The 15,165-nt window shown below is 37.9% G+C and overlaps 1 protein-coding gene across 1 annotated transcript in view; it reads left to right on the top strand.

Annotated features, from left to right (window-relative positions):
• CPNE8 (copine 8) overlaps positions 1-15,165 on the top strand; it is a 104,398-nt gene that overhangs the window by 67,026 nt on the left and 22,207 nt on the right. Inside the window, exons 12-13 of the mRNA XM_082751856.1 lie at positions 6,963-7,016; positions 10,395-10,456. Of these exons, the coding sequence (XP_082607982.1) occupies positions 6,963-7,016; positions 10,395-10,456 (116 nt within the window). The remainder of the gene's footprint in view (positions 1-6,962; positions 7,017-10,394; positions 10,457-15,165) is intronic.

Here is a 15,165-nt window from a genome sequence, read left to right as displayed (position 1 = left end):
AGCAGCCCTGCAGAGAAGGATTTGGGGGTTCTTATGGATGAAAGGCTTGACACGAGCCAGCAGTGTGTGCTTGCAGCCCAGAAGGCCAACTGCGTCCAGGGCTGCATCACCAGAGGGACGGCCAGCAGGGAACGGAGGGGATTGTGCCCCTCTGCTCTGCCCTTGGGAGGCTCCACCTGGAGTCCTACAGCCAGATCTGGGGTCCCCAGCACAACAAGGATGTGGGACTGTTAGAATGGGTCCAGAGGAGGGCCACAGAGATGATCAGAGGGCTAGAGCACCTCTCCTGTGAAGACAGGCTGAGAGAGCTGGAGACGTTCAGCCTCATTGTGGCCTTAAAGAGGGCTTATAAAAAAAGATGGAGAGCGACCTTTTACTTGGGCAGATAGTGATAAGAGAAGGGGGAATGGTTTTAAACTAAAAGAGAGGAGATAGAGATGAGATGTTAGGAGGAAGTTCTTCACTCAGAAAATGGTGAGGCCCTGGCACAGGCTGCCCAGAGAAGCTGTGGATGCCCCATCTGTGGAGGCATTCAAGACCAGGTTGGAAGGGGCCCTGGGCAACCTGACCTAGTGGGTAACATCCCTGCCTTTGGCAGGGAGGTTGGAACTGGGTGGTCTTTAATGTCCCTTGCAACCCAAACCATTCTGTTATTCTGTGATTCTATGCTAGTTTCTTTTATGCCAAAACCTGATGATACCTACATCACATGCAGATCCCTGTGTGTTTGATCTTGTACAGACTTCAGAATCTTAACAGTTTTGATGATGGGATTACAAGTGACAGAATTTAGCTTGCTGGGGCTTTTTTTGTTGGTGGTTGTTTGTTTTTTTGTCATGTGATCAGTTACCATCTTTGCTTAAAAATTTGCTTCTTATTTCCAGTTTGATATTCATTCGTCTGCCAGCTGCTGGGATTGTCAGGCAGTTATCAATTCAAATACAGACTTCTACATCATTAGATAACTTCTAACTGTCGTAAGACTTTCTCATGTATTGTAGGTAAATGTAGACTACATCTACATTCCCTTTGTCCACAAGGCCATATTGCCAAAATTTTATAGGTTTGTTTATTTCAGATCTAGCAAGTCCCTCATTTAGGGGTTCTTTTCCAATTTGTTTGGGATTTGGGAAAAATAGACTTTTTTTTCACCCATGGTCAAACTTTACTAGATCATTAAAGTATGCTGTAATTTATTCTCAGAAGAAATCAAAAGGTTTTTACAAACAAAAGCTGAGTTGCACAAACTTAAGGTGTCATGAAGAGATTCATTTTCAGACTTTTTTCTTCTGTTTTGGAAAAGTCCCTTTAAAAATGATTCCAGGTTTTGGCACAGACAAAAAATTGCTACAAAAGTTAAAGCATTAAGACTCATGCATTAAAACTTCGCTTTAAAATTAATATCTCGGAAGAATTTCAATCTGGAATGAAAATAAAAAGTGAGATTTCAAGGTGTGTTAAATGAGGAGAGGGAATAGGAGTAAAATATGTAAAATGTATTTTGGTCACATCAGCTTTATTTTTGGTAGACAGTGTATAGTACAGCAACCCCAAAAGCTGTGGATGTGTTCCACAGCTAGAAGCAGGATAGATGTTTTGCAATTATGCTGCCTGAGCTAGGAAGTTCTGTTTAAATTGTCATAGCCTAATGATCAGTTCTGGTGCTGATAAAGCACAGTCATCCTCCTTTTGGGACCAGAGGTAGGAAGTCTGCCTACACTGTTCTGCACGTACTCACTTACCTGGGCCTATGTCAAGCATCTGCACTGTATTGCATTGCACACTTCGAGTTGTCTTCCAGACTTCCAGTGAAAGGAATGGTTTAATGGTGGACTTGGCAGTGCTAGGTTAAAGATTGGACCAGATATCTTAGAGGTTTTCCACCCTCAATGATTCTGTGATTCTATGAATTGATTTATTTCCCATGGTAAGACCACATGAAGTGTTTTGAGTTTCTCCTCCTTGGTGTGTGTGTGTGTACACATGTATGTACCAGAAGTCAGGAAGTACTTGCCACTAGTTGAGGTGGTGCAGGTAATAGGTGACTAAGTGTAGTTGCCTGAATGCTGTGTGTGTCCTTTCATCATTGTTTTTTCTCCCAGCAGCAGACTAGTGCTTCAGTACACTGCAGTACCTGAGCATCTAATTTCTGGTGGTATGCATTCCTGATGTCTTTGCACAGAAACCCACAGCTGTTTTGTGATACTGATGGTGTTTGAGCACAGGTGGTTTGCCTAATCAAAGCAGCATTACCATAAAGAGGTACTCCCCACAGAGGCTTTAGAGTAGCAATTTTCACATGGAAATAACACACGTATTCCAGGGACCCACATTTTTCCCTGTGAGAAAATGCACACTACTGCATTTTCATATATGTAGGCATATATCTAGCCATTTGTGTGAAAGCTTTATAGAACCCTCCATTTCACATATGCTCATAGACTACATGGATGGATTTTGCCCAGTATTTTCATTTTCTCTAAGCTAAAGTGCTCAATCTGTAGGGTTTGCTCTATAGGTCTTTTGTAGCCTCACTTTTCAGAGACCTGCAAAGAGCATTTCTTTGATTTTAACTTCACTTTTTTGTTGTCTTCCTCAGTCAATTCTATTATTTTTGCTGTCTTTCATTTCTGGATATGAGCATTCGTACAACACAAGAAAACTGCTGTTTTGGCAGGGTCCAGTCTGTGCTATGTTTATTGTCCCAGGGTGGTTATACGCTGGGAACAGAGGAACCTTAGAAAAGTCTGTGTGTGAAGTTTGTATTGAGTGCTTCTGATCTTGGAGTCATGCACCCAAAGAGCAGTGTTAAAGGTAGACTTTTTTGATGTGCATTGCCTCATGATTTCCAAAAGTTTTCCAAACTTTCTGATAACTTTGTAACAGATCCTTTATAAAGATAAACTGAATATAGAATATGGGATCTTTTGTCCCTTTCAGAGTTTATTAGTGCATAGGAATGTTCCATCCTGTTTATGAGGTTAAGTTTAGTTGTGCTTTCCTTTCTTTCATATTGAAAAGGCTGTAGTCTACTCAGTAATGAGCTTACAAGGTCTTTATATCAGTTGAGGAATGAACATAACCCAGGAAAATGCCACATCTGCCAGAATTTCTGAGGGAAAGATAGAAAAGGCAACTGTGCATCCTGGTGGAAATTACCTTCATTTTGTCTCAGTTCATAAAGCCTTGTTGGTCGTTTGGATTAGACCAACTAATCCAAATCTATCAACTAATCCTAATCTATTGCATGAGGATGATTGACTCATCCTCATGCAATAGATTGTTGTCATCACACCACAGTACACGTCCCCACTCCTGGGTCTGATTGCTAGCAGGATTGAAATGGAAAATGTCATTGTACAGTGAGCCTTCCCATTTCTCTGGAGGAGTTCTCTTAGCATACAATGGGTCTTATTGCATCAGCAGTTTCAACCCTTGTCCTGTATAACACTGACCAAGTATAGGAACTGAAAAAAAAAAAGACAGCACTTTTTTCTACTTACAGTTCTGTTGCTTTGGAGGTTTCTGACAGTATTTATTTTCTTGTATTCTAGAGCTCTGTTGTGGGTGGGACTTGTGACTTTGTGTGTGATACTTTTCTTCATATTTGTTCAGTGGCTCTATCCGTGGCCTCCAAGTGTTACCAAAAGCCAAGATTTTGTTCTTAACCCTCCACCTTCCCCAGGAAGAAGCAGTATCTAAGGCTCCCCAGCATCACTATCAACAGTGGTCACTGGGGCCCTCCAGAAAACCAGGAATACCTTTTTTTGACCAAATCTCCACTTAGCGTAGTCTTGTTATAATGGAGCATCTCCTCTTTTAAATGGACAGCTACTTTGCCTTCACTTTACAATGCAGGCAACACAGGCACTTCTGTACGATGCCACCTTCTCATGTGAGGATTTATATGGGCTGTAGTTGCTTTTGGGATAGTTCTGTGATTGGCTGTCTTGAGGGCCGTGCTCCTGTTCTCTCTTTGTCTGCATGTTGATAGCAAAGTTAATTCTTACATTTAGACTTCATATGTGTCCGGACTGGTGAAACCGCTGACCAACTTGTCTGCAAGATTTTCATGGATGTGATCTTAATCCCATAATCAGAACATTCTAAATTCTGCTTGTTCCAAGGGTACTTTAGAAGTAAGACAAATCTAATATAATCATGGTTACCCTGGTAGATAATTTTAATTTCAAGACCTTTTCTGTCCCTAAATATAAATACATAAGACCTTCTCAGTTGTAGGTATGCTTTTTGAAGGATTTAGGTCAGCTTCTGCATTTACACCATGAGTTCAAGCATCATGCAGTTTGCATGCCTAGTGGCTCTCTGAATGGAGCTGTGGTTTTAGTTCCCCGTGGAAAGATATTCTTGCAAGTGAAGAGAAGGAAAGCCTATGCAGCTATAGCCTGTTTTTTTTTCTGTATAGTATGCAGATCTTTCTTATTCCTCAAGCCTTAAGCCACCCCTTGGTCTTGGTCCATTAGCATTAAACCATTAAACTTCAGTATTTTGTACTGTATCATACTCCTTAAAATAAGTGATCACAGATATGGTGGTTTATGCAAGCAACAATGCAAGGTAGGGAAGAAGGTTGCTCCAGTTATGTGCTGCACTTTTATTTTGAAGGTGAGCAAAGATGCAGCAGTGCAAAGCAGGACAAAGATAAGTTAAAGCCTTGTTTTTTCTTATTTAGTTCCAGGATGAACCCTAGAGTTACTGTAATTTACAGCAGCTTCCCACAGATAGTGTCACAGCACAGATTACTGTGTTCAGTGAAACTGTCCTCTCTTGTTGTATCACCAACATGACTCCTACCCCAGCAGGAATGAATTCTGTCATAACACCTTCCAGTGATTTTGCAGTTTCTTAAATACAGTATCAATGTCTTACTCCCAGCAATAACATACGTGTACATTTCCTGAACATCCCATGTTTCCCTCCCCACATCACAACCCGCTGTACTTTACTACCGCTTCTACATGATCTGTCCATGCAGTATCGCAACAAAAGAGACTGGACAAATTCTTTTTTAATTGTGTTGCAGTTGAAGACTGCCCCAAGGCAGATAGAGAAATTTGTGTGTGAATGGCTTTGTGTTAGAAACATTACTATAACAAGCTCTGTTCAATAGACTTGTTTTTAATAGGTAAGAGCTCATGTAGCTTTCTAGGTTAATGCAGGAGTGTGAGGCTTTCAGAGGCTAACAAATGTTGTCTTATACTAAAGATAACTGAAATTTAAGCAAATCCCTCGTAATTATTATAATCATTATAGTACCTGCAATTATAGGGGACAGAGAAACTGTGAATTATTTCGTCTTTGCTCCCAAGTAGATGCCTCATTTCCCCTGATATTTCAGTCCAAGCTTGAGTGTATTTCCTAGCCACTCCTAAGAAGACAATTGTCAAGGTATCTGAAGCAAAAGATTCTGATAAATCTCTTTTTGGGCACTTAATGACTGCTGGCAAGAAATATGCTGCTAACTCAGGCTGACCACTGGATTCTGGAGCAAAGGGCCACAGGGCAGGCAGGCAGTCTGTTACCTTCATCTTCCTAGTCTGGGCATTTTTCTGCTGGAGTCACCTTCTGGCTAAGATTCTGGTTCAGCAAGAATTATTGCATAGTATCTAAACCGCTACTATACAGATCTAATACACAGCTCACCCATTCAGCCACTGTAATTAGGAGGGGGATGGGTTGTTTGGGATTTTTTAGGAAGCTAGAGGGCTTACACAGGAAAAGGTTTGAAGAATACTCAGCAGCTTGCACTGTGGCTTACTGGAGGGAAATAAGGAGTCACTCTTGTTTAGCCTGTTCTGGAAGACCTCAAATGATGGTTATCTCTTCCTGCTCTTCATTTCACAGTTGTTCTGTGCTGTGCAAGGGATATAATCTTTAAATGTAATTTCATTAGGGTTGGGGGAGAATTTTTGGAAGATGTTTTACTATTTTTCCCATTTTCAGGCATAAACGATGAAATATTTTATAGCAGTTAAGGGACTGAGATTACAGTTGGGTACATTTTCAGTCCTTGTCATTCACAGAACATCTGTGAGTAGTTTACAGTAAAACTTGGCACTAAGCCACAGGGATTTTAGTTTTCCTGGTTATACAGGAGATAGTGGATCAACGTAGTTAACAAAATAATGTTTTGCTTCCAATTCCATGTGCAATTTTGAATAAACCAGGAACACATTTTTAACATGCATGTAACAAAACTGACTGAGACTTGCCTTTAGGTATTGAGAAGGGAAGCAATTTTTCCCATGGCTACAGCAAGAGATTTTATGGATGTGGCTTCAAGACATTCAAGAAAATGTTTTAATGCCTAGTAGCCTGGTTCTGTGAAGGTTCTTGTGTACTGGGAGTGCACGTATGCCAGTCAGGTGGTGGTCAGTGCCATTTTTCATGAAATAACTAGCTTGTTTCTGTTTTGAAACAGTATGATCTGGGCCTTCCTTGCCTTGCAATTGCTGTTCCTGTCATTGCATCACATACAGAAGCCAGGAGTAGAACAACTCCCATGTTTCTCAGATAATACTGAGAAGCTGGAGACAGATTAACTGAGATATGAAGAGGTGCACTGTAAGCCAAAGAAGTTACAACCCTGTACATTGGGACACTGGGATCAAGTGTACATAAAAATGCAGGATTTTGTGAAAATTCAAAGAAGTGTTTCAATGAGCACTCAGGTGTAATGAACACTCACCTCTGTTGTTTCAATCCCTTACTTGTCAAATATGGGTAGCAGCACTGGTTTACCTAGCAGGTACCATGAAGATAAACTCACTGTTTTTGAGATATGTGTATATCCCCTCATTGAGGTGCATAAGTAAACAGAATGCTGAATAAATTTAGATTCCACTGAAAATAGACTATTTCCTAATTTGAAAGTGTCTTAACAATAATCTTTTGTTCAGTCACAAATGATACTGCTTTAATACTTGTATCTGTGTTTCTAGGTAATAAATCCAAAGAAAAAAGGAAAAAAGAAAAAGTATATTAATTCTGGAACAGTAAGTATATATTTATAATATTACTGTGTACTCTTTTCTCTTGAAATACAGCATAGTTGACTTGTAACAGGGTTAGAATAGAACCTTTGTGAAGGCTACAACAATAAACTATTTACTGTACTACAGCATTTCTTTTCAGATTTTCATTTGAATAAAGTTGATAGAAGTTGTTTTCAAGCATGCTGTTAAGTTGCAAATGATTTTAAAAATGAATCATACCAACATTGGAGACAGATTCTTGAAGTTATATCACTGGACACTATTAAATTTTATCTGAAACATATTTGCATTTTCAGGACTCAATTTTATTTTTAAATTTGACCACTGAGCTAGCATCAGTAAAAGCTAGTAAGTCATGCCTACTATGCTAAACCAAAAGCAGTCATAATTTGTTATTACCAACAGGTAAATCTATCTTGAAAGATCTGTTAGTATAATTTGGAATGAGCGTTTAATGTCCTTTTGTCCATACTCTGTTATGAACCATTTGCTAGCAATGCAAATTATTCCCTTGTAGTAGTTTAACCCAGCAAGCAGCTAAGCACCAAGCAAATGTTCACTCACTCTCCACCCCCAATGGGATGGTGGAGAAAACTGGGGGGTGAGAGGGAAGGAGTAAAAAACTTATGAGTTGAGATAAAGATAGTTTAATAGAACAGAAAATTGCGGGGACGGGGAATAGTAACAATTAAAACAAACAAACAAAACAACAAAGCAAGTGATGCACAATGCCATTGTTCACTGCCCACTGACTGGTGCCCAGCCAAACCCTGCACAATGGCAGTCCCTTAAGGTCAATTCCCCCAGTTTTGTTGTTCAGCATGATGCTGCATGCTTTGGGACATCCCTTTGGCCAGTCTGGGTCAGCTGTCCTGGTTCTGTCCCCTCCCAGCTCCTTGTGCACCCCAAGACTTCTCACTGTCAGGGCAGCACGAGAAGCCAAAAGTCCTTGATTTTGTGTAAGCCCTGCTTGGTAACAGCTAAAACATCAGAATGTTATCAGCATTATTCTCATCAGAAATCTAAAATACAGCTACTATACCAGCTACTAGGAAGAAAATTAACTCTATCCCAGCCAAAACCAGGACACCCTTCAGCATTTTCTCAGCTTCCGTGTTCTGGCATCCATGATACTGAAAACATCATCTCTGAAAAAAATAAACATAAATGTTGAAAAACTATATATTAGAAATCTAAGCAGATTTTAGATATGATTAAAAAAAAAAAAAAGTATGTTTTTTTTTCACATTAAAAGTTTATCAGGGCTACTACTTCCATTCTGAACTATAGCCTTGAAGGAACAAGTTGTCATTCTCACGTTCTGTAAGTCTGTTCATCAGTAGGAAAATGATGACTTATTTTCTACCTTTATTTTAAAAGAGAAGTAGTCACTAGCAGTCTGTCCATGAAAATTTGCCATGCAAGATCTGATTCATTAGATAATTTATGTTTTGCTAATATATTCCTTTTATTAGACTTTAAGGTGTTCAAATAAATTCTAATTACATGGAAATTTACAATGATTGGTTTGGTGTTAGTAATTTTCTTTAATCTTTCCTTCTCTGCCAGTGTCCTATACCGTTGCTTTTATAATTTCTTTATCAATACCTTTTTGTCCCTGTTTGCTCTTACTTCTATTCTGTCTTCAAGTTTCCCTTAAGTTTCTCCAAATTGTCACTTCCCTGTGTGTTTGCCTGTAGTTTTGCTTTTACTTCTTTCTGTCATTCACCCAAGGTTTTAATTGTCCCAACAGATACCTAAATTTTCAAACCACTTACCAAGACATGGTTTGGAAAGCCACCATCATTCTCACTAATGGAAAGCTGGCTTCTGGAAAAATGTTAGCAAAATGGATATAGATCCTTGACTTCTATCTCACTGCTGCTTTTAAGGAATACACAGATAATTGCCATCTCAATTCATTATTACTTAGGAGGTCATTTTAAGTTCAGACATTCAAACTACACGCTAAGCAGAAATGTTTCTGAATATGATTAGTTTCAAATGAAGCAGTCAAATTTAAAATTCACTATACAGAAATTGTAGCATTGGTAGTTACTGTCTGTGTGGAAGTAAACATTTTAGCCATTTCTGAAGAGTGTTGTCTGTGTTTTTTACCATTTAAAATTAGATTCACTAAAAACATTTGCTTAAATTAATTAGGAACACGGTGACTGACCACCTGTAATAATAGATGAACCCTTGAAATGACTCTGAAGTGGGAAAACGCATAGAAATTTTAGTCTTATATTCAAGACTATGCTACTTATAGTCTGGTAGAACTTTGTTATGATCTTTTGTTCTCAACAAGAAAAGTAAATTGGCGGTTTTAAACTTTGCAAGTCACTAAGAACCACAGAGAAGCTGTGATGAAGGAAGTAGGAGAGAAGACAATTACTACCTGTAATCTCGTTCTGAATGTAAGTTTACATAATAGAAATGTTTGCAATTTTTATATTTTACTGCAATTGGAAGCAAATAAAATTTTGGTTTTATGGACAAAAATCAACCTCATTTTTATTTTTAAAAACTCTCTGAGTGAACCTGTTTTGAATAGTTGCATAAGTAGTTTTCACTGATTGCCTGATGCATTTTCTGTTCTGAGATAATTGTATGTCACTTTGTAAATAAAATCAAAATAATACGGGCCGAATCCTTTGCTTCATGAATGTTGTGCAGCATATGAAAATCTTGAACATCAGATCTTTAGTTAAATTTCTGTGACTTGAGTGCTGCAAATGCCAGTAACACTTTAGGCCACTGCCTGTGTCTTGGACCCATGTAATTTCTGAATGATGAAAGCTGAGAGCGAAGAAATTTCTTATCTTCACATACTTACGTAGTGTATTCCACTTTAAGTATTTATATTATATACATGTGTGTGTGCATATATATATATATGTATATACAGCTTACTAGTTTTTCTTCATTCTTGGATTGTGTCAATACTCAATACCACTTTTAATATGAGACGGGAAATAACATAAATAATTGTAATTGAGTTCTTTAAACAAAGTTAAAGTACTCAACGAGTACTTCAAAAAGAATAGATATATATTATCATCTGGCCTCTAATATTCACATAGAGAAGTAGTATACAGTGATCAGAAGAAATGCACGTGGTAACATGCCCTGGAAAATGGTCTTCCATTCCCTATCTTTCACTTAAAAAAACACACACACCAAAATAAAACAAAACGACAACAATTAAAAAATAAATTTAGTAGACTTCCAAACTTGTTTCTTCCCTTTCAAACACTGCTTCTTGAAACTATTTCCTTGTTTTTCATATGTTCTTTTTTCACCTTGTGCTTATGTCTCTACTTGTTCAATTGGAACATGACAATTCATATCTTCCTCTCTTTTATTTGCTTTCAGGTAACATTGCTTTCCTTCCTAATTGAAACAGAAGTTTCATTCCTTGACTATATTAAAGGCGGGTATGTGATTGATAACAATTTTTTCTTGTTTTCACAGTCTCATTGCAATTCACTAATAATTTGTATTTGTACTTTGCATACGCTGGCTCCAATTTCTTCTTTCCTTGTTTAGATAGAGGCTGTACTTTCTTATGTAAAACCTACAAATAGTTATTGATGTCAGTTAAGTTATGGAGTTTTATTTATAACGCTGGAATAGGTACTAGTACAAAAATAATGACGTTGAGTAATGACATCTAGTCAACCAATGATAACTGGATTAACTGAAAGGGAATTATCTATATTCTATATCCATCTCTTTATGTTACACTAGTAAAATGCTGGTTTATTTCTTCTGATTACACTGACCTTTTGTGTATTTAAAATTGGTATTTATTTAGAGCCTTTCCCCTTCAAAGGCATTTCTTTCATATTAATTATGTAAAATTTATAACATGTTCAATTTCTCATTTATCGTTATTTTCCCAAAAGGAAATGACCATCCATCCATGTTTACCAAAGTTTGCGTAGAATGAGGTACATGTGTACATGGATGAAGAAATGGTCCTACCTCTGATATGTTTGTTCTTTGAAGTGTATCGTATGCATCTATGCCACAGTTTATTATTCCTCATTCATTCATAGATTGTCTTTGCAAGGAGGGTATAGAAAAGTAATGGAGAAATCAAGTTTTATGTCTAAATTTGAAAAGAATAGAGTGGGCACACATATAATCTTTCAGGTTGAGTTATCACATTTTTCACCGAGATGTTACAATGCCAGTTAATAAGCTCAATTATCTGCATTCTGTAGATAAATAATAGAAATTCTGAATACAAATAATACTTTGTTATTCTTATTGATATTTTGTGTATTTCTCTGTAAATGCAAATCAAATAACTCTTGTGGTATTAATAATTACCACTTGTAAAGATTTTTCCTCTTTTTTATAAAGGGTTGCAGTATAATTTAGTATAATGTGCTTAAAAGTCTGAGCAGTAATACTTATCATTTAATTATTTTATACAAAGACTTGTTTGGTGATTCATACAGTTATTTCGAAGTACATGACAGTGAAAAACTGTAAAGGTTTTTATAAAATGTTACCTTTCCTTCTGGAACCTATGCAGTTTTGTTCTATGGAGGCAAGACCAGGAGATTGAATCTCAAAGTAATTTTATTTGCTTTTCTCTTCCTTCCTTCCTTCCTTCCTTCCTCCCTTCCTTCCTCCCTCCCTCCCTCCCTCCCTCCCTCCCTCCCTCCCTTCCTTCCTTCCTTCCTTCCTTCCTTCCTTCCTTCCTTCCTTCCTTCCTTCCTTCCTTCCTTCCTTCCCTCCTTCCTTCCTTCCTTCCTTCCTACCTTCCTTCCATCTCATTTAATACTACTACATATCAGTTTCAGTCCAGTTAACAAATTTTGAAAGGAGGGGGAAGTGAAGATTTCCTCATCTATAAGTCTGTTTTCCCATCAAGTATGTTTTCCAACATTTTGGTTTTAGTTCCCTGTTTTTCTTTCATTTAGTTAAGCAAGGGAAAGAAAACACTGAATCTGCAATAGGCACGATATTATCTCTTCTATAAATGGATGCTTGTGAAATACTTCATGTTCAGAATTTTCATTGTAATAGATTTGAAGTGTCTAGAACTAATACTGATTTAATGGAAAAGTTGACAGCTTTAACTGTAACAAATTGGGATTACAGTATTGATTTGATTTGTATTTTGAGTCTGCATGTGTTTAATTGGGGTATTCCATTATAAGTATCATCAACGTGACGGTTGCTTTTTTTTAAAGAGCCATGAAGAATGAAATAGTAGTTTGTCCATAAATTCTAATTTAGTTTTATTTCAGAACACTGGTTTTTATATCAGTATGGTCAGAAAGAGATGGATATCTCTTTTACATCTGTGGTGCATCAAGTAGCACCATTTTGGTAGCTGGCTTTTCCTTGTGTCTTGACACTTAATCCCATTTTACTACACTGACCTTCCCACATTTAAAAGAGAGCACATTGTGCTAAAAAAAACGTATATTTCAAAATCAGATTCCTCCTACCACTTACCAATTAATACCAATTAATAGCGTATTTTCCTATCAAAACACCTCCCAGTATATGACTTAGCCAGGAATATGAGGGATATTGCCTTGAAGAGGAATGCAGTTGAAATAATCCTGGCTTATAGGAATGACTGTGAAACAAACAAACAAACAAATATCTGTTAAGGTAGATTAGTTTATAAGTTGCTCTGTTTTATCTAAGAGAGAAAGCTGCAAGACTAAGTATACAGAAAGGACATTTCTGTACAAAGTTTCTAGATTGACTTACTAGAGTAGGGTGTGAGCTAACATGCTACTTTAGACATTTGTAAATCATGAAAATTTCAGGAGCTGAATCCTCTTTCAATCCAAAAGTGTTGTCATCTTTTCTGTCCCAGATTAGTAGAAGATGAGTGGAAATGTTTCCCCACCATCATGTTAAAACTTGCCCTCATCCAGGTTTTCAGATACGAACACCCACATGCTGTTTGGATCCTAAAGGCTTTGGGCATTCATTTTTAACTGAGCTTTACTGAATCATTGATGGCCAAAATGGAAATTTAAAATTGCTTTTATGACAGCTATTTTCATCCAACCAGTGCAGCATCTAACGTAATGACATACATATTTGATGTTCTGAGGAGACCTCATTGAGCTATAGCTGGGAAGCAAGGGCTGCCATAGCGGTGTATCTTAGAGGCTTAACCAGGTATATTGTATCCTTGGAGAATAATTAGAAGTAATAAAACTCTACAGGAGGAATATTCTGTATTATACAGCTTTTATCAATAAAAGATTCTTTATGCTGAAACTGCATTTGCAAGCATCTGCAAAGAGGAAATAAAAAAATTAATGTCACTGAGGACTTTTTAGACTAAATGCCATGGTGACGATACAGACCCTTGGCAGTGTTAGTTACTCCATTAGCTCAGTTACAGATTTCCACACAGTAAGTGATTCTCAAACCTTCACCAGCTCCCCCCTGCTAACAGACCAGCTGTTTCTCTCTGAAGCCACAGGAGGCAATTCGTGTTTTCTTCCAACATGCCGTTTAAAAATCGGATGCTGTCAAGCCTAGTCAAAAGCTACAACCAGGCTTAGTTTGTTCCCTTATGTCTATCAGTTCTGGTAGAACCCTTATTGAAAGAGTCTGGCTTTTACCTTGCTCTCCCAAATACACAAACAAAATACCTGCTGTGTGGTGAAGGTCTATCTGTGGTGTCTCTCTACCAGCTAGATGGTGGCGTTAGTGATGTCTCCAGCTCTGAGTCCACAAGGCACGTTGCTGTGCTTGGACGTCCTCTCTGAGCCCTCCCTGGGTCAGGACATTCAGCACCTCAGCCTGCCAAGCAGATGGCAATGTTTTAGCATCTTTTGCACACTGTCTCATGACCTTGCAACCTCACTGAAGTGGTGGTGTCACGAGCTTCTCATTAAGCTGCTTGAGGAGTGTGCAGCTGGAAAAGCAGGGGCACAACCTCAGTAAATGAATTTCCTGATTAGAAATAACTTAACTTTTGAAAAATCCAGAGAATTAGAAATATTTTAAAATAATGACAAAAAAAAAAGCCTTGGACCTTTGCCTCAAGTAGTTTGTCCTTTCCACTTCCCAGGGCCTTCCTGCCTCTCACTGTGGGAAATTTGCTAGCATGTTACTATCCTGTGTTCTTTAAGGGTATTAGATGTAGCAGTGTCTCCTTCTGCAGGTCTTTTGATTTCTCTTGACAAAGTTTGTGTTGCCATTCAGAGCAGTATCCCCTACTGGGTACACCTTCTAATGCAGGAAACTAGAGTTCCTCCTTCAAATTGCACTTTCTGTATAAAAAAAACACTGATCTGAGGGAATGACCAAATATGACAAATCATGAACCTTCTACTTTCGGAAGGCCATGTTTTAATAAAATATGAGGTTTGTAATAAAAAGGAGAGTTCATAATATTGTACCTTTTTCCATCGCAGAATTCTCATTGTTAGAGCAGTTAAGTTTCCCCAAGCAATGATTTTATCTGTTAGTCTCCCACAGTGGTGTTCTGTGATAGCAGCCAAATCACATGAATCAGACTTTTCTTTTTTAAGCATCTCACCAAGTCAGCAGTAGCACTGTACATTCCTTGTCAATGCTGAGGTCAATACTGCTGCGTGCTTATATTGAAGAAATGAGGTGCAATGCTGTATCAGCTGAATACAAAACAAAGCAACAACAAAAGCATGCAAAATGAATAGAAATGTTTACCTTAATTCCAGCATTTCAATTTTGCATCTGTATAACAACTGTAAGGTCCCTTTGCTTTACAAGTGTGCTGAGGAAATAAATTAATTGTGAAGCAATAGTGATAAGGGTGATTAAAAGTCACTAAAGAAGTGAACAGTATTGTCATCAGGGCAGGGAGTTGGTAGTGTGTAGTAAATGCAACAGGCTGCTCTGAGGATAAAAGGAAATACTGAGTGTTGCCCATCCCTTGCCTGTTCTTTGAAGCAGATTCTGCTCTTGAGTATGGGGGATAGGAGAGATGGGTGGGTTTCAGACTGTATCTGATCACGTTATCAATGATGGGCATATGAGTTGATAGGTTGGGGTTGAACTCAGGAACTTGATTTTGGAGTACTTCTTATACTCACTGCTTTTCTAGCCCTTCTTAATTATTATTTTTACTTTGATATCTGTGTAGGTCAAACAGTTGCCAGTACGGTGA

The sequence above is a fragment of the Aythya marila genome (genome assembly GCF_965140915.1).
Source record: "Aythya marila genome assembly, chromosome: 1".
In the NCBI taxonomy this organism is placed as follows: domain Eukaryota; kingdom Metazoa; phylum Chordata; class Aves; order Anseriformes; family Anatidae; genus Aythya; species Aythya marila.
This window is presented reverse-complemented; position numbering and strand designations above follow the sequence as displayed.